General features: G+C 45.4%; 1 protein-coding gene across 2 annotated transcripts; it reads right to left on the reverse strand.

Annotated features, from left to right (window-relative positions):
• Positions 1-754: 754 nt before the first annotated feature.
• Rnf114 (ring finger protein 114) lies at positions 755-19,303 on the reverse strand. 2 transcript variants are annotated; one of them, XM_004858065.4, is made up of 6 exons: positions 19,119-19,302; positions 14,592-14,742; positions 11,341-11,447; positions 10,895-11,009; positions 4,100-4,207; positions 755-2,488 (listed from the first exon to the last, which is right to left on the reverse strand). In XM_004858065.4, the coding sequence occupies exons 1-6, from the start codon at positions 19,256-19,258 to the stop codon at positions 2,423-2,425; spliced, it is 687 nt and encodes a 228-aa protein (XP_004858122.1). In that variant the 5' UTR covers positions 19,259-19,302; the 3' UTR covers positions 755-2,422. The 2 variants fall into 2 exon arrangements, with proteins under 2 accessions (XP_004858122.1, XP_087053853.1); XM_087197727.1 differs by lacking the exon at positions 4,100-4,207 and having other exon boundaries at positions 19,119-19,303.
• Between the last annotated feature and the right edge of the window lie 15 nt (positions 19,304-19,318).

A 19,318-nucleotide genomic window follows, 5' to 3' on the forward strand; every position in this document is an offset into this window, starting at 1 on the left:
CTTCCCAAGTGCTGGATCACAGGTGTGCACCATCACACCCAGCTAAGATGCAACTGATTCTTATGCAAAGATGGCCTTGCATGGATGCAGGAAGGACTCCATGTGGCTCGAGCAGGCACTGCTGTCTACCCCAAGATGGAAGAAAACAGAAGAGGGAGGGGCACTGTGGAAACAAGATGCTGCACTCAGTTTTGTCGCATCAAAACTCCTATGGAGGGCCGGGGACTTAGCTGAGTGGTTTTGCCCCCTGCTGTGCAAGCGCAAGGACCCAAGTTCGATCCCCAGTACCAACCAAAAACACCCCCTATGGACCAGAGGATGGAGAAGCCCAGCAGCAAGGTACCCCAGGAGCACCCACGGCACAGGGCCAGGGCTCTGCACGCACCCCTCCTGAACTGCAGTGGCGAAGCGCGTGCCAGATGTCAGCCTGTGGCAAAATGCAGAGCACAAACCTACCCTGGGCCTGGAGCTAACCTGTGCACAACCCTCATCCTGTGATGCCTCCTTGCTTCGGCTCTGGTACCTGACGCAGCAGTCACTTCTCTCGTCCCCAGAGCCTCCCGAGTGTGACAGGTGGGTGGGTCCTGGGTGCACTTTCCAGGGCACAGGGCCACAAGGCAGCTGGGAAGTCAGAGCTGTGACAGCAGCCAGTGGACATGGACAGGCAGGGACTCAAAAGTCGTTCTTCTGGAGGCGTCCAGGCTCAGACCTCAGGAAATGCTGTTTAATGAAAACAGGTGCTACAGTTCACCAGTTGGATACATTATGAAATTTATTTGTATTTCACCTCTCAAAAGCCAGAACATAACAAATTTCGCTTTCTGGAAAGTCATCATTTTAGAAATACGTGAAGTGCACTTAAAACAAGCAAGTCAGTCTCTTGGTTCTGCCAGGAAGATGGATGTGCTCTTCTCACCTCCCTCCAACTCATCTTGTCAAACTTCCCTCCGCACTTCTACTGAGGTGATCTCAACTCAGGGAGGGCAGAGCCAACTTCCCCAGAAATGACAGTGAGAAGCTGACCTTACAACGCTCTCAAGTAGTAAACATGTCAGACAAACTGGACTGCCCCAAATGGCCCCGTCTTTGCTGGTTACAGGCATCTGCGGCCAGTTCCGTTCCCGTGGCCAGGGAGGGCCCAGAACTGCTGCACAGGCCCCAACCGTGGGTCAGAAAACACCGCCACATTCAGGCTAGAAATGTGACATGAGACCGAACTTCAATCCCATGCGCCTTCAGGCTGACAGCTCTCAACCTTCTATTTACTAACATTTGTGAAATATGTTCAAGCCTCTTAAGCTGCTACCAAAGCAAGTTTTTAGTAGACAGCTTTTATTATTAACTGCTCATCGGAGATGCTACCTTCCACAGTGGGGCTTGTCAGAAAAGACATAGTGAACAGCCTCTCTTGGCGCTGAAAAGCAGGGTTTAAAACAGATTTACACGTGGAAACCAGTGTTATAAGGAAAGCATGTGTGATAGGAAAATAATGCTCACCTAAGTTATTAAGTAGAAGATAAACCCTCAAAACCTCCTTACTCATCTGAAGACTTCTTCTCATGCTCTAGGACAAGGATGTATGCAAGCTCCCAAACACAGGTAAACAAGACTCAGCCAACTGCAAATGCATCTTTAGTTGAAAATCAGAATGAAAAGCCATGACTCCCCTACCTCTCTCAGCTGACCTTCTTTCCACTTATGAACAAATGCATCTTAACTTTCCTAACCTAGAAACACTTCACTAAAAACATACGGTTATACCTTCCTCTAAAAAGGCACCATGCAGGCATTTAAGATGAACCACCAGTTCATTCTAAGGATATGCAGGAGTATAGGAAAATATCCCCACTAATAAAATCTCCAGTATCAGATCATGTGAAAGCTAGAACGTTCACCCCAAGAGGGCGCTTAAAATGCTCCCCAGGGTGCAGCTGCTGGTAAGGACCTGACAAGCAGCTTGGCAGCACAGATGTGCTGTGGCAGAGTTTGCATAGCCCGGGACAGGGAAAGGCGCCGCTTGCTTCATTGTGCTATTCGTGATGTGGAAAAGGTCCCGGCTGGCTCAGACGACCTGAGAGATGAACTCTGCATGGGAGAAAGGCTGTGAAACAAGAACATGGGGATGTGGAGAAGCTGGATTCCCTTCCAGAACAGGAAGTAGAGGTCCTGGAAGTAGCTGAGGGCCAATAAGACTGGATCGTGTGACAAACAAGGTAAATTGTGGGAAAGACAGCTTTGGCAAGAGCCCAATGGACAAGAGGGCTCCAACCTGGAGACCCACTGCCCCTGTCAGAAGTGACTCTGTCCCAATGCCATGGCTCAATTCCAGGTCTGTTGTACAGTAAAGGTGCAGGAGTCAAAGGTTTCACACTTTAACATATAATGGAAGCTCTACAGCACGAGACGGACAGAAGGACGCTGCTCACTGGTCGATGATGGAGCGCTGCAACACCTGGTTCATCATGTCCTCTTCATCGACGTCGTAATCCTGAGGGAAAAATGGACACAGCCTCAGCAAGGTTCACAGCGGCAAGGACTCACTCAGTAGGGGGCGAAGAGCCTAGCAATGAGGGCTGGATGAGGCCAAGGACTCCAGCCCAGCCCACCCTCTGTGATGCTAACTATGTACCTGGGCAAATTACTTCATCTCTGTGTCTCTGCCACCTCATCTTAACTGAAAATAACAATGACTCCCTCAGCTGGGGCTCATGGGCCCAGACAGCATCCGGTGTCTGGCACAGACCAAGTGCTCAGCGAGCTGTGGATGCACAAGGCAAACAGAGGCACAGACGCACCCTGTAGAAGCGCCCAAGTGTCTTAAGCATGGCTGCAGTGCTCAGTAGAGAACAGTCTTCTTTGTTTGTTTTTGGTACCGGGGATCGAACTTGCGTCCTTGTGCTTGCGACGCAGGTGACAGAACCACTGAGCTAAATCCCCGGCCCTAGAGCAGTCTTAAGGAGGCAAAATTATTTACTTTGGCATTTTTAGGAATTAATTTATTTTTATAGCATTAATGATATGAAAAGTTATCCTGATTCTGAGTCTCAGCCTGTGTCAGACTGAGAATACACTTTATGACAACTTAGGAAAAAGCTCCTCTCTTCTTAGAGCCTGAAAAACAGCTATTAGGAACAAACACTACTCTAAAATACTAACTCAACACCTACATATGTAAATAAAAAGTTTATTTTAACCAGTTGGTCAAGGGCCGGGATTTAGCGCCAGCCTTGCAAGCACAAGGTCCTGAGTTCAATACCCAGTACTGAGGGAAAAAAAAAAGGCAGTTGGTTAAATTTAGCACTGTAATGGCAGAATAACAAGGCCCCTTCAAATCCATCCACTCTAGGAAAAGAATACTAAACTCACAGCCATGTTGGCTGGATGTGTGCCGCCTGACCTGGAGTATTTGTGAGACTTCATGCAATGTTCTGCATTTCCTGCGGGGGCGGGGAGGGGGGCTACTGTCAATGGCCTGGTGCATGCTGGGCAAGTGCTCTACCACTGAGCCACACCCCTAGGCCCAGGCCTGTATTTCCACATGACAACTACCACCCGAGTTATACCAGCGTGTAAATCCTAAACGTGTAAATCCTTGCCTAGCCCCAATGGGCATCTGAGCCTGAGGTGCCCAAACTAAATTCTGTAACAAGCAAAAATTATACAAAAAGAATGTGGGCAAAACTGGGAGTCAGAGAGAGCAATGAGCAAGTTTCACTGTGTCTCTGACTAGATAACTGACCAAATTTTATTTTTTGGCACCAAGTACTGGGGATTGAACTCAGGGCTTTCTCCCTGAGCTATACATATATCCCCAGCCCTTATTTTTAGGAGACAGGGTCTTGCTAAGTTTCCAGGCTGAGGTCAACCCTTCAATCCTCCGGCCTCACAGGGTGAGGGAATTGCAGGCGTGCACCACCACCAGCTCCAAATCATCTTACAGCACTCTGGCTATCCAGCTGCCCAAGAGCAGACAATGCAGGGATGCTGTTCCAGAGACCAGAAGCCTCTGCATCAGTGATGAAGCTGAATGCTTGGGCCTCTAATTCCCCTTTTCAGAAAATGAATAGGTTGTGTTCCCCAGGGGAGGGATCAGACTCACCACAAAAGTGTCGTAGGAAAACTGGTGGCGGCGTTGGATGTGCTCTATGAAGTTGGCGCTGCGATAGTTGGGGTCTCCCCAGGGCATTGAGGCACAGATCGGACAAACCTTTCAACAAAGAAGCAAGGTCTCAGGCATCTGATGTCTGAGCTGACTCCTGCCTTCTGTGGCCTGTGTCTGGCCCCTTTTCCTGACACCCTAGTCAAGGTACTGGTCACTCCTTCCTGTGTACATCAGCATTCCAGAAAACACAGAAGTCTCCTACTCCAGTCAAACGCCATGCGGGATGTAGAGGCTCAAGTTATGAACCCACAGGCAGCAGCATGAAGAGGCAGCTGGGAGGTGGCGGCATCAAGTAAATGGCCAGAGCAGCTAGGATGGAAGATTCACACAGGGAGGAAGAGGGCGCAGTGCCCCAGGTTGGGCATGGGACCCTCACCAGCTGCAAGGGAGACACCGTGCCAAGTGGGGTCAGTGAGATATCAATCCGGGGTGGCAGAAGGTGTAGACTGGAAGAGGAAGCAGGCAGCTGTGGAGTGCGAAGGCGGGTGAAGACCGGAGATTGAGGAGACAGCTTCCAAACGAGAGGGCTGCGGGCTTGGGAGCCAAGGAGCTGCCAGGGGAGAGGAGCTAGAGAGGGGGGCCACGAGCTGGAGGCCAAAGGGCTCCACAGAGACAAAATCATCACAGGGATCTCAGAAAGCCACAGGGGAAGGAGGGCGAGGAGAGGGGAAAAAACAGGCTGCAGAATAATGGCTATCAAAATTATGAGTGCAAGTAATCTTTGACCAAATTAACCCATACCTAAGACTTTCTCTTATAAACACAGGGCCGAGGATACAGCTCAGTGGTACAGCCCTGCCTGGTATATGCAAGACCCTGGGTTTGGTCTTCAGCACTGGAAATTAAACATATGTAGACATATAAGCAAGCACAAAAAATTAAATTTTTTTTGAGACAGGGTCTTGCTATGCAGTTCAGGCTGGCCTCGAACTCACAGTGATCCTCCCGACTCAACCTCCTAACTGCTGGGATTCTAGGTGTGCACCACCACACCCAGCATGCACAAAAAGTTAAATAAACACACAGGCGAAGATTGTTAAAATTTGTGACAGCAATTTAAATTTTTTAGGAAAAATTTCAAACCTACAGAAAAGCAGAAAATAGTTTGACAAACCTTCCCTTATACTCCAACATCTAGAACTGAATTTGGCATACTTCTTTTAATTACCCCCCCATTTTTATTTATTTATTTTTGTGGTATGTGGGAGCGAACTCAGGATCTTGCACTTGCGAGGCAGGTGTAGTGCCACTGAGCTAAATCCCCAGCTCTCCCTTTTTTAAAATTCAGTACTGAACCCAGAGCTTTTGCACTGAACTATATCCTCAGTCTTTATTTTTTGAAACAGGATCTCGTTAAGTCCCTAAACTGCCAAGGCTTGGCTTGAACTTGCAGTCGTCCTGCTTCAGCCTTCCAGAATGTTGGGATTACAGATGCACCACCACACCCAGCATGGCATATTTATCTCAACAACTCCCCAAGAGTGTATCTTATTTTATTTTTATTTATTTATTTTTTTGGTACCAGGGATCGAACTTGGGTCCTTGTGCTCGCGCAGCAGGGTGCAAAACCACTGAGCTAAATCCCTGGCCAAGAGTGTATTTTAAAATATGACACATTTCACCTTAACTATTTCAGAGTGAAAGAGTATTTCCCTATATAAATGCAATTTTACTATTCTATCTAACAGGCAACATTAACTCTTTAACAAATTTTTTTTTTTTTTTTGGTACTGGGGATCGAACTCGAGATCTTGCGCGGCAGGCTCCGGAACCACTGAACTAAATTCCAGGCTCAACAAGTTTTTTTTGAGAGAGAGAGAGAGGTCGCGCTCTGTAGTTCAGCCTGGCCTTAACTCACTATGTAGCCCAGTCTGGCCTCAAACTTGGACCATCCTCTTGCCTCAGGCTTGGAGTGGTGGGACTACAGGCGTGTGTGCCACCACACCCAGTGACCTCTGTAATCCAGACCTGGTGGCACACCAGGTGCTTTGTCAGTGAGCTACATTCCAAGCCCTTTTTAAATTTTGAAGTAAGATCTCACTAAAATAGCTAGGCATGGTACTGCATGCCTGTAATCCCAGCACCTGGGAGGCTGAGGCAGGAGGATCACGAGATGGAGGCCAGCCTGCACTACATAGTGAGTTCAAGGCCACCCTGAACTACATAGTGAGACCCTGTTTCAACAAACAGACACACAGACAGACAGGTCTCATTAAGTTGCCTCAGCTAGTCTCAAACTTTTGATCCTCCTGCCTCAGTTTCCTGAGTAGCTAGGATTAGCTAAGTGTGTATCATTATGCCTGGCTACAGTTTTTTTAATGAACTTACTAGAGACAAAGCAACAAATTTTTAAAATTTCAGAGATGATGGAAAACAAAGATTCCAACAAAATAAGCTGGTATCACTGGAAATGTTGTATCTGGAGGAGGATGGAGATGGAAGAAGCCAGACACTATGGAAAACACAGTAGCAACTGAAAGACACAGGGGCAAAGAGAACTGAATGTTATCCAGAGAAAATATTAGATCAAATATTCTTTTTAGTGGGGCATGGTGATGCAAGCCTGTAACCCTAGTACTCAGGAGGCTGAGGCAGGAGGATCTCTGAGTTCAAGGCCAGCCTGGGCTATATAGTGAGTTCAAAACTGGCCTGAACTAAAAAAGCAAGACCTGGGCCGGGGATTTAGCTCAGTGGTTTCACTGCCTGCTGCACAAGTGCAAGGACCCAAGTTCGATCCCCGGTTTAAAAAAAAAAAAAGAAAAGCAAGACCCTGTCTCAAAAAACAAAACAAAAAAAATTTTTTTTTTCTACCAAGTAGTAGAAAAGATCTGGGTATATTTGATGAGAAAAAAAGATAAAGAGCAAACAGCACAGCTGAAAGTAAGACAGAGAACATGTAACACGTATGGTGCCAGGCCCTAACCTTAGACCTCTAACTACACCTGAGAACACAGGTAGAGAAGATTTAGACTTGGAAAGGAGCCTTCTTCCTCAACACAAGGTGGAAGGACAAGGCTAAGGAACAAAAGTTGCCAACTCCAGTGCTTATGGGAACCAGGCTAGGAAGGCAAATCAGAGAGGCAGGCTTGACGTAAGCCCAGCCCTTCGAGGGGACAGTAACTACTCACAGCCAACCAACTCTCGCCAGAACTAATTTTTAAATCTAGAGCATTAATTTTCAAAATCTAGAGTATCGAAACTAAGAAAGCTTCTTGGTAGACACCACGGGATTCAAGTTAACAATCCAACAAAGGACCAAAAGATGTCACACGACCCCTAAGTGGCACTCAGGACAGCACTTCCCTACCACCCTGGCCCCTCCTTTGCAGGAGGGGAAAATTGCTAGGAAGGACACTATAAATGTTAAAATTTTAACACGGATTTCATATTAGATTTTTAAAGAAAATGTTCTTGGGAATCTCATCTTATTAAAAAGCTTGTACTGGAATCAAACTCAGGACCTTGGCTTTTGAGGCAGGTGCAGCGCCACTGAGCTAAATCCTCAGTCCTTAAAAAAGCTTTTGCACAGCAAGAGTAAGCACCAACAGAGTGAAGAGACAACCCATAGTGTGGGAAAAAAATTTTACCAGCTGCTCCTCAAAGGACTAATATCTAGAATATATAAAGAACTCAAAAAAATCAGACTCCCCAAATTTAAAGACTCAATCCAAAAGTGAGCATCTGAAATGAATAGACACTTCTCAGATGAAGAAACAGAAATAGCAAATAAACGTATGAAAAGATGTTCAACATCACTGGCCATTTGAGAGATGCAAATTAAAAATGCTAGAGCTGGGACAACCCATTTTCTGGTCCCCTTTCTCTCTCCCTTAGGAAAAAAATCTATCTTTCAAATTTTTCCTACTCTTAACCTCCGTTGTTCCTAGAATTCAATTTTAGAGAACACAAATTCAAATTGGGAATATCTAGCAAGTTTGGGCGTTACATGTATTCCCCCTGTATCATTTTGGAGGTCCCACCTAGATTACCGGTCAGAGGCAATCAGAGGACTGATCCACCTCCGATATTTGGTGCTCGACATGGGAGCAAGGAGACCTGAGAGGGAAGTTCCACTCCAGTGGAGGAAAGGACACATGATGTGTTAGGTGGGATTCAACTACTAAAACAATCATGGTTGCTAAGAAATAACAGCCCTCTACCTGTGCTTTAATTTCAAAAGTGCTTCATGTCCAGACAAAATTATAAAAGTCAAGCTCACTGCTCCTACTGCACTACTTATGACCCTGATCTTCTCTTCTGCGTGTTCAACAACTAAAGTTTGGAGACCAAAACTAGAAAGAGGCTGCCAAACTCCAAGTGGTCATATAAATGGAACCAATGACAAATGTGCTACACTTTTACCAGGATCCACCAGATCAACCTAGTAAAGAGCTCTTAACTGCAAAACTACAAAACGAATTCTATGTCGGATTCTGAAGTCCCCTGGACCTTCTCCTTATCCTCTTTGTGGGAGGCTACTGTTGCCTATATTCATAGCAATCCTGGTGACCTTATTATTTGGCCCATGTATTCTTAACTGTTTCTTTGGCTTTTTCTCCTTCAGACTCAAAGCTATACACCTACCCAAGATAACAATGCCTGGTACCTATGAAGGGCCTTAGATAGACCCTCTGTAGAGTAATGCTGACTGCTGATCACAACTATGACCATCTTCCACCAGAAATAGCCAGAACGGTCTTTGCCCCTTGCCAGCTCACCACAGTTAGGGATACTTCTTCAGAGGGGAGAATATTGTAGAGTAGGTAAGTTAATGAGGGATCTTTCCTGGAAGAGGGGGGGTAAGAGTTTGGTCCCCCATCCAGGTGATACCTATTTAGAATATCAATCACTTACCACAGCAACATATGCACACCCATGTTTATAGCGGCACAATCTGTAATACCTAAAGCTTGGAAACAGCCCAATTGCCCATCAACTGGAGACTGGATGAAGATGTGGTTTAATAAAATGGAGTACTACTCAGCCATAAAGAATAAGAAACTAGAGACATTTATAGCTAAATGGATGCATATTGAAGTCATACTCTTAAGTGAGGACACACGTGTAAATACCAAATAGTTCTCTGATGTGAGAAACTAAAAGTGTAAATAAGGATCAAAATGGGGCCAGGGGTTTAGCTCAGTGGTTCTGGCGCCTACCTTGCAAGCGCAAGGTCCCCGAGTTCGATCCCTGGTACCAAAAAAAAAAGGATCAAAATTGTATAATTGAAAATATGAAACAGGAAGAAAAGGTCTAAAGGGGTAGGGGAAGTAGGAGGGGTAGGGGAAAGGAAATAAGGGAAAGGAAAAAATATGAGAAAAGGAAAAAATGGAAATAAAGTCTCTGTAAATAGGGAGAGGTGGAGGGGTTGAAGGGAGGGCAGGGGAATGGGGAAAAAATAAGAACCAAGAGGGTACAAGTCCCCAATGATGAATGTAACTGTAATGTATGCCTAAAATGTACCAATAAACTTAATGGGAAAAAAAATGCTAAAGCTAGGCATGGTGGCACATGCCTATAATCCCAGCACTTGGGAGGCTGAGGCAGAAGGATTACCAGGAGCTCGAGGCCAGCGTGGGCTACATAGTAAATTCAGGGCCAGCTTGAACTACAAAGCAAGACCCTGTCTCAAAAATCCTAAAAAAAAAAAAAAAAAAAAAAAAAATGCTGAGATTCCATCTCACTGCAGAAAGAGGAGCTGTCATCAATAAATCATCAGTAAATGCTGGAGGGGCTGTGGGAAAAAGGAACCCTTTTCCACTGTTGATGGGAGTGTAAACTGCTGCAAGCACTGTGGAAATCAGTGTGGAAATTCCTCAAAAAACCATAGAGGTTCCATTCGACCCAGCTATTCCTTTTTGGTATCTTCCCAAAAGAATTAAAAGCATCATGCCAGTGATATGTGCACACCCATGTTTATAGCAGCACAGTTTGTAATAGCTAAATCTTGGAAACAGCTGAAATGCCCATCAACCAATAAACGGTTAAAGATGTGGATTTTTAAAAAATACAAAGTACTACTCTGCCGCAAAGAAGGATGAGCTTCAGACACTTCTAGCTAAATGGATGACTGTGCGACCATATTTTTGAGCGAGATAAATCGGACACACATATTTAAATACTGCATTGTTTCTCCAGTGTGAGAAACCAAAAGTGGAATTAAGGACTGAAATGTGTAATATAAAAAATAAAAATAAAATGCATAATCTATATTGGGAAATAAGAAAGTGTTCAAATAGGAAGAGGAACAAGAAATGGGGGTGGGGAAAAGGAAGGAAGGGACAAGAAGTAAAAGTGAAAAGAGGATGGAAAAATGGAAACAAAGCTTCTGTACATAGGGAGGAGGGGAACAGAATAAAGGTAGATGTATCATGGACAGGTGTAAATGCCCTACGACAACTGTTACCATTATGTATGCCTAAAATGTACCAATAAATGTTTTGGGTTTTTTTTTTTTTGTACGGGGGATCAAACTCGGGACCCTGTACTTGCGAGGCAGGCAGCGGACCCACTGAGCTAAATTCCCAACCCAATATTTTGCTATATAAAAAGAAGAAAATATTCCTAAGCTATACACCGAAGAATTTAGAGGACAAAGGGCCAAGGTCTCTAACTTATGCCAAACTGTTAATTTGTGAATCTAGATGAAGAGTACACAGGAGTTCACTGTACTGATCCTGTAATTTTTCTGTAAATCTGATTTTTTTCCTATTAAAAAAAGGTTACTCTTACCACAGATTTGGTGTCCGTGCTATGAGATAATTTGCAGTGTTCCACAAGTCCTTCCTGATCGAAGTTCTTCTCAGGACAGTAAGGACAAGGAAAGGTGTAACGGTTTGGGACATTCCTGGAAGATGAAAGGCAGGAGAAGAGACAAGCCCCCTCTGTGACACCTTCCCAAGCCATCTCAATAGTACACTCCACCTGGAGCATGATGAGGATTCTCATTACTGCGATAGAATCAGGTACTGTTTTGGAAAAGAACAGCCCTGCCAACATCCAAAGTAAACATCACAGGGCCCCTCCTGCCAAAATACCTGTACCGACTTTGACCAGCATTAACATCTATACCTCCACCTTTCCAAATCCATACACCCAAACTCTTGAGGAGCACACGGTGCTCAACATCTTTGTAGCAGAAAATGAACTCCAGCAAAGGGAGTGACTGAGTCATTTACCTTGGCTGAAGAGATGCATCCTTTGTGGTGGCCTTCACACCTTCCATGATATAATTCTGGTATTTGGAGCAGGTACCCACATGGGCCCGGATCTTAGACAGTAAGAACTTAAAAGAAGAATCAGAACCCATAAGTTAGTGAAAATCTTTTACCAGGCAGTGTCCTAGAGCAAGAGCAATCTACATCACCTTAGTGAATAATCACCATATTCCTAGCTACACCAATGGGGCAAGACCCTGATTACTGTACATTTTTCATTAATAGCAAGGCTGACACTTTCCTTGGCCAAATCACAGCATCTATTGTCACTATAACTCTCCTAGAAGGCTGTTTTCCTCATGATCTGCTCTGTTTACAGACTTGCTCCAAATCCAGTGCTGTTTTAAGCTTGCTATCTCACGTTTAGACTGGTCTTCCAGCAAGCCAAAAGCCACATTCCACTACACCCAGCACTGAAAACTGATCAGTGAGGTAAAAGGGACCCAGTTAGTAACCCTGACTACTGAAGTACTAATCAGGTTATGATAAATGAAGGGGGGTGGTGGTGCTGGAGATTGAACCCAGGGCCCCAAACATGCCAGTCAAGTATTTTACCACTGAGCTATGCCCCCAGCCTTTCAAAAATTTTATCTTGAGACAGAGTCCTACTAAGCTACCCAAGCTGACCTTGAATTCGCAACCTGTCTCAGCCTTCCGAGTAACTGGGATTACAGGTGTATACTACACCTTGCAGGGTCTGAGAAATGATCTTGAAAAAATGGAAATCTGAATTAGTTCACATAAAATCTAGGATGTACAACAGTAAGATGGAGAGAAAAAACAGGAGAGCTTCACCACAGGTAATCTCCCTCTCTTTTTTGTTGTGCAGTGTTGGGGTCTGAGCCCAGGGCTTTCATACCGAGCTACAACCCTTATCACCACTCTCCTTTTTTTTTTTGAGACAGGGTTTTGCTAAGTTGTCCAAGCTGGGCTCAAACTTGTGATCTCTCTGCCTCAGCCTCCCAAAATTCTGGGATTACAAGTGTGCAGTGTGCAATATCTTGCCTGGCTGGTTGGTCTGTCTGTCTCTCTCTGCAAAGCTGGGGACTGAATTCAGGGCCTCACACATGCAAAGCACATGCTCTGACACTGTTTTTTGCTGTGCTGGACACAGAACTCAGGTCAGACATACTAGGCAAGCTCTACTGCTAGGCTACACTCCCAGTCCCAGATATGCTGTGTTCTTTTCACATCTTAGGTTTTCTTAAAGAAAAAAAGTGTAAGGAATAAAGACGGGGGAAGAAAGTAATTTTTGGAGGTGTGCCCACAGTACAATCACTAATCTTTAAAATGGAGAAAACAAACATACAGGGGAAAAAAAAAGAACACTATGCATGCATGAAGGATGAGGTAATAGGACATTTTATTTCACCATCTTAAATTTCTAAGTTAAAGGAAACTATAAGAAAAAAAAAAAAAAATCCGAGCCGGGGATGTAACTCAGTGGTGCCGTGCCTGTGTGGCAAGCACAAGGTCCTGAGTTCAATCCCCAGTATCACCAAAAAAAAATCCAATATCTCAGCTCTGGCTTACCTTGATAGTGCATCTTACCTCCAGTTCAAGAACCTGTTGACCTTAAGCTGCTAAGCAAGGTGTCTCCAATTAAAAAGGGTTGGAGCTACCTTATACAGCACTGTAGTAGTTCTGTTGTGCACCCCTAACACTCAATCGCTGTGAAGGGAAGGAGATGGTAAAGTATATCTGTACTATGGCCATCCACATGGCAGTATTAAAAATAATGAAAATGGGCCAGGGATTTAGCTCAGTAGTTTCTCTGCCTGCTGCACAAGCACAAGGACCCAAGTTTGATCCTCGGTACCAAAAAAAAAAAGAAACTGGGGCTGGGGATGTAGTAGCTCAGTGGTACCACACCTGCCTCGCAAGCACAAGGTCCTAAGTTCCATCCCCAGTACAAAAAAAAAAAAAGATAGAACTGACTGACACATAAGGCTGTCCAATAAATCAGTGAGACAAAATCTTCAAAAGTGGAAAAAGTTGAAGATGTATTATAATGTGATCCCATTAGGTTGAGCATGGCGGCCTACAATCCCAGCTCTTGGGAGGCTGAGGTAGGAGGATTGCTGCAAATTCCACACCAGCCTCGGCTACACAGTGATTTCAAGGCCAGCATGAACTACATAGCACAACCCTGTCTCAAACAAACAACAAAACAAAACAAAACATACCATGTGGTTAAAAAAAAAATTGTATCTGTGTTTGTAATACCTTTACATCTGTGTTTGCTAAAGACTAGAAAATTTCAGGCAGCCTTCTAAATGGAACCACTTTGAAGTACTCATCCCTGCAGAACGAGCCTACAGTATATTTATGTACTGCCTACAATAAAACTGTCATGATTGAAAAATCAATAAGGCTATGTACATTTCTTAAAAAATAAGGCAGTAATAATTTTCCTTTCTAGCAGCAGTTGTACTTGACTCTAATATGGTTACATAATGGATGCTTTTCAAATATTAGCTACTGCTCTTATTTAACATTAACCTTATATCACAGTTCCTCCCTGTCGAGTGCTAAAAAGTTGAACCATTTAAAAAAATTCTTTTGGGTCAGGATTTAGCTCAGTGGTTCCGCTGCCTGCCTCACAAATCCAAGGTCCCGAGTTTGATCCCTGGTACCAAAAAACCCCACAAAAAAACAAAGCAACAAAAAAATTCTTTTGTGTGGTTTTTTGAGACAGGGTCTCAATGAATCCAGGCTGGTCTTAACTATGTAGGCCAGGTTGGCCTCCAACTCAAAGTAATCCTCCTGTCATCCTCAGTGCTGGGATTACAGGCATGCACCATCATGCATACCTGGCTTGAATCATTAAATTTTATATCTCTAATGATGTAGATTATGAAGTTTCCCTTCATACTTATTGCAGCAAATAAAAACTTTTGAGTTACTGACTTTGCACTTCTAAAAAATCATGGTATTTTGGAAAATGGGTCTATTATAGGAAAAAACTGGGACAAGTGATTTGCATAGCTTTCAAAGTCAAAATATACAATAACCTAAACCAACTCATAAAAAAAAAAAACGAGTAAGTTTACAAAAATGAAAACAGCACGGCCATCACCACAGATACCTGGCATGCACAAGTGCTGTTAGTCACCTAGTCATGCTCTAACTTGAGAAACGATGTGGCACCAGCGTTACACTTTACCCCTCTCCTCGCACAGACATGGACTCTTTAGGTTACTCCCACATACGTTCTTACGGCAGCCATGGCAAGAAGTCTCTGTGCTCTCGATCTGCCGCTCGAGCTCCACAGCTCGGACGCCAGGTGCCAGAGCGCTGCGACACACCCCACAGACAGGTTTCTTCGGCTTCAGACATTCCTGCAGGCATGCAGAGCAAAAGCTAGAACAAGACATACAGAGAACCTCTGTCATGCATCGTGGAGACAAGACAACAAATGAGGATCAACTTTTAAAAAGACATCAATGAATAATGGATTAAAACAACTTATTCTCTACTTCTAATTCAAACACTAAGCCCTTCGAGGATAGAAAAAATTGCGACCTGGAGTAGAGAGGGACTGAAAAGAACACACAGACCCAACATCAGAAATAAATGAAAACTACATTTCTCAGTGATATAATGAGAAAGCCATTATGGTTGAGGGCCCAAATTTTAGCTCCTGATCTTGGTAGGGTTTCCTGAAGCTCAGTTTTCTCCTCTGTGAAATGATGATAGCAGTAGCTACCTCTAGGATTGTTGGGAGGATGAAATATATACAGCAGACTCTTCCTACAATGAGTAGCACATATGAAATGCAAAATAAATGGAAACTGCAACCAGGAGAGGTGAAAGAAAGCACTATGGGAAAACGAGGCTGAGAGCAGCTAGTTACAACCCAAGAACAGGGCTGGTGAGACCTCAGAGGCCACCTCTACCATTAGCCTGGAAAGAGCACCTGGAGACGAAGGGTTATTTCACATCCTTAAGTCTTAAAATTTATGGTGCATTTGAGAGAATAAAAAGCTAACATTTTCTTCTAAACAGTAGGGAGGCAAGATTTTTAAAAATTTTATTACTGATGGTTGAACCCGCTGCCTATCACAGGCTAGGCAAAAGTTCTGCTAAGGAGCTACAACCCCAGGCTGAGGCAGAGATTTAACATGTTTACAACAGGGTACCAAGAAGACCAAATCCAACTTTCAGAAAAATAACCCTAGTGCACCATGGTCAAAATGGCTATTTTATTTTGTTTTGTTTTTTTAGATGAAACAATAAGAAAACAAGTAAATGATAGATGACTAAAGGCAAGAGATGTGAAGGCCTGATTGAGGCAAATGAGAATGAATTTAGGAGATGATTCAGAGGTGGAGTCACTATGATTTGGTGACTTACTGAATTTGGAGAAGCCAAAGATGAGTTTCTACCCTGAAGCCTAGGCAGGTGGTGATACTGAGACAGAGTATACAGAAAGAATGGGTCATAAGGAATGAAAAACTCTAGGCTACTTAATCTGACAATTTTTCATTTTTTTTAGCTTTTTGAGATAGGGTCTCACCATGTAGTTCAGGCTGGCTTTCAACTCACATTATATAGTTGAGGCTGGCCTTGAACTAAGGGATCCTCCTGCCTCAGCCTTCTCAGTGCTGGGATTATAGACATGTAGGACCACACCTAGCTGCAACTTCTTTTTTGAGATGGGGGTCTCACAAGCCCAAGCTTGTCTCAAACCTGTGTCTCAGGTGATTCTTCCAACTCAGGCTCTTAAGTAGCTGGAACTATAGGCCTGCACCACCACACCTGGCTCCAATCTGCTAAAATTTTAAGGCAGGATTAACAAAATCTGCCAGAACAACCCAGGATATATAATCAAAGGCAATCTTCTGCTTGATTGCTTTACTGTCTAACTAGATGTCAATGGTGCTAGGCAAATTCCACACTAGACTGGGAGGTGACCCTATCATTCACCTCTGAAAACAGAAAGGAGACAAAGTCACTGTGCTCATAATGCTACATTCTAGAGTACAGTAAAACACGTCAATCTCATATGGTGAGTAAAAATATGAAACAAGACAGAGATTGGCTGGGGTGATCACATGAAGCTTCTAGGAAGAGGTGACATTTGAATACTGAGACCTTATTATGAAGGCAGACACAGATCTGAAAGCAAAATGTTCCACAAAGATGTGACACCAATTACACAGGAGTGTCTGAAGGGCAGAAAGGAAAACCATCGGGGCTGTGATGGGTGTGGTAGACTCTAGAGAGGAAAGGTGATGAGGTGGGGCAGCAAGCAGAGTCTCACGGCCATTACTGTGCTGTCTTTGCAAAGGCAGATCATGAGGGTAGCCAGAGAGCACAGTGAAACCAGGTCAGCTCAGTCTAAGATTACAATACAGTGCAGCTCATCTATCAAATGTTCACAAGACCCTTTATTTCTGAGTTACACCCAAATAAGTCTCCCCTCCCAAGTGGGACTAAGGACTGAACCCAGGGCATTTGTACTGACTATATCCCAGCCCTTTTTATCTATTTTTCTTTTTAGTTTATACATTCCTTTATATTATATCCATTAAAAATTTATTTTTTATTTTGAGACAGGGTCTCACTAAGTCCTCAGGCTGGGACTCTTCTGCCTCAGCCTACCCAAGTGTGGAATTACAGACATGTGCCACTATGTCCTGCTTTAGCAACTCCGCCTTTAAGCTGCTTTGGGGCTGGCTTTCTGTTTCTGTTTCCTCCTAATGATTCTCCTACTTTAGCCTTCTAGATGTCTGACACTGTCACAGTACTATGGACAAATTCCCTCTCTTGGGCACCTAGCAACCTGCCTTTTCCAGCTGTATTTCACTAGGCTGAAGAGGATCCAGACACTCAGGGCTTGAAATAAAGTTTTATAAAAATCCAGTATTGGGCGGGGGATTTAGCTCAGTGGTGCTGCCGTCTGCCTTGCAAGCGCAAGGTCCCGAGTAAGATTCCCGGTAACCCCCCTCCCCATTCCAGTGTCTCAGCCACATCTGCAGTGATTCTCAAGTTTCCAAGTGCAAGAGTTAAAAATCAGGTAGGCAGAGAAAAAAGCACTTGGCGGAAGGTCAGGGAGACTTCTGCCGCCCTCACCAAGGCCTCTCCATCGATCTTCAATCAGAACTGAACACATGGAGCTGGTGTGGCAAGCAGAGAGACAAGACTTGAATCCCAGTAAGGGTCCCTGCCCTCTAACAGGAAAGGAGACCTCACATAATGCTGTTTGTCAGTTGGTACACCGTGCTGGGCCAAGTCTCTTTCAAAGATGTTAATACCCACACACAGAGCCTTGCCTGATCTGTTAATACGCTCCCACTGCCAGTGCCATGTGCACAGTTTGAACATTCATTACTACTTGTTTATAATCAATTCGCTGGACTGCAAACTCTGAGAGCAGCATCTTCACCCGACTCTACCCAACAATGTGCTACCGAGAAGGCATACAGTTGAGTGGACAACTGGAATATGGATCCTCGGACACTGTGCTGGGCACTGAGATACAGTGAGAGAGGGAAACAGATACAGTCGCTGCCCTTTTGACCCCTAAGCATTGCTCGGTGCAAGAAAAAGGTAAGAAGCTCTGGGAAAGAAGGGAGGGTAGTAATTTAAACTGGGTCTTGAAGCTTGAGAGGGACTCAGGGGTAGCGGTGAGAGGTGCGGACAGAGCAGGTAGAGTTCTACGTTAACAGGCCTGCAGAATGGTACAGCCCAATTGCTTCCTGTACCCAAAGCAGCGAGAAGCAACCACTTGCAGCCAGTGTGGCTGCGGAGCCCTTGCCGAGTGGAGAGTAGTGGGTTAGCAAAACAGGCACCTCCAATGCACCTGGGGGTAGTTAGGCATTTGGTGAGCTTGTCCCCTGACTTAATCCACCTGGAAAACAGGTGCCAGCACCCCTCCCCCGCTCTTGCAAGAGGACAGCTGTGGGAACAATGCCCTGGGTCCCAACAGGTGCCCACTACGTCTGTTGATGAGTAAAGGGAACTGCAAGACCTATAACAAAGTGATGCCCAAGATAAACATGGAAGCCACGGAGGAAATGCCAACTCTGAGATAAAAAGCAGGAGGCCACATTTCCCATGAAATGTTCGGCTCAGGTGGGTGGGTGGGTGTGTGTGTGTGACGACGCAAGGTTTTTGATTCAAATCCCAACCTCAAAGCACCTACGCAGCCCAGCGCCTGTACTGGCCATGGTTTCACACATCTTTCATCGTCACAACCAGTCTACGGCGTAACAGGCCATTAAAAAGAGAACGAAACAACCCTAGTATGCAAGTAAGCAGAAATGCTAATTCCTATCAGCACCCCCACGCCCTTTCGCCTTAAGGCCTATCTGCATAAGGACTTCCCTTTTGTTCTTCGGTCTAGTTCTGCGTCCTCCAACTTCAGTGCATTAGAAATACTCAGCTGAGCAGATACAGAGCGCCGATGGACCGACCACACTTATGGACCGACGTACGGACTATTCCAGGGGAACCTTGGCTCCGCCAGGGCGCGTTCCGGACGCTGCGACTCCGCGGTCGCTGTCGGAGGAGCCCGACGGCCGGCCCGACACAGCGGGCGCTCGCGGCCCGGAGCTGTCCCACCGCGCGGGCCGGGAGAGCTGCCGGCTTGCTCGGCGTCGGGAGACCAGGAGTGGAGGCCCCCACGGCCGCCGGTCGTCTCGCCCCCTCCTCAGACCCGCCCGGTCCGGCGCCGCTACTCCGCTCCACTTCCCTCCCGGGCAGGCGCCCCCACCACCGGGCTCGCCGCTTACACGTGTCCGCAGGGCACCTGCACCGGCTTCTCGTACACCTCTAGGCACACGGGACACGTGAAGCGGGCTAGGGGATCGGCCTCCGCCGCAGGCCCCGCCAGCTGCGTAACGCCCTCCAAAGACTGCTGTTGGGCCGCCATCTTGCTGCCGCCGAGCGCCGCGCAACGTCGGCCCAGGATGAGGAGCTCGGGGGCGGGGCG

The sequence above is a fragment of the Heterocephalus glaber genome, unplaced genomic scaffold, assembly GCF_053883595.1.
Source record: "Heterocephalus glaber isolate CG9 unplaced genomic scaffold, H.glaber_assembly_v1.0 deba00001673, whole genome shotgun sequence".
Classification (NCBI taxonomy): Eukaryota; Metazoa; Chordata; class Mammalia; order Rodentia; family Bathyergidae; genus Heterocephalus; species Heterocephalus glaber.

Bases quoted from the DNA above. Each gene is read 5' to 3' on its own strand.
- Rnf114 (XM_004858065.4), bottom strand. From the start codon at position 19,258: ATGGCGGCCCAACAGCAGTCTTTGGAGGGCGTTACGCAGCTGGCGGGG. The intron at 11,010-11,340 runs GTAAATGACTCA...TTCATCTTCCAG, and splicing joins GATGCATCTCTTCAGCCAAG to GAATGTCCCAAACCGTTACA. The intron at 4,208-10,894 runs GTAAGAGTAACC...CTTTGTTGAAAG, and splicing joins GCACGGACACCAAATCTGTG to GTTTGTCCGATCTGTGCCTC.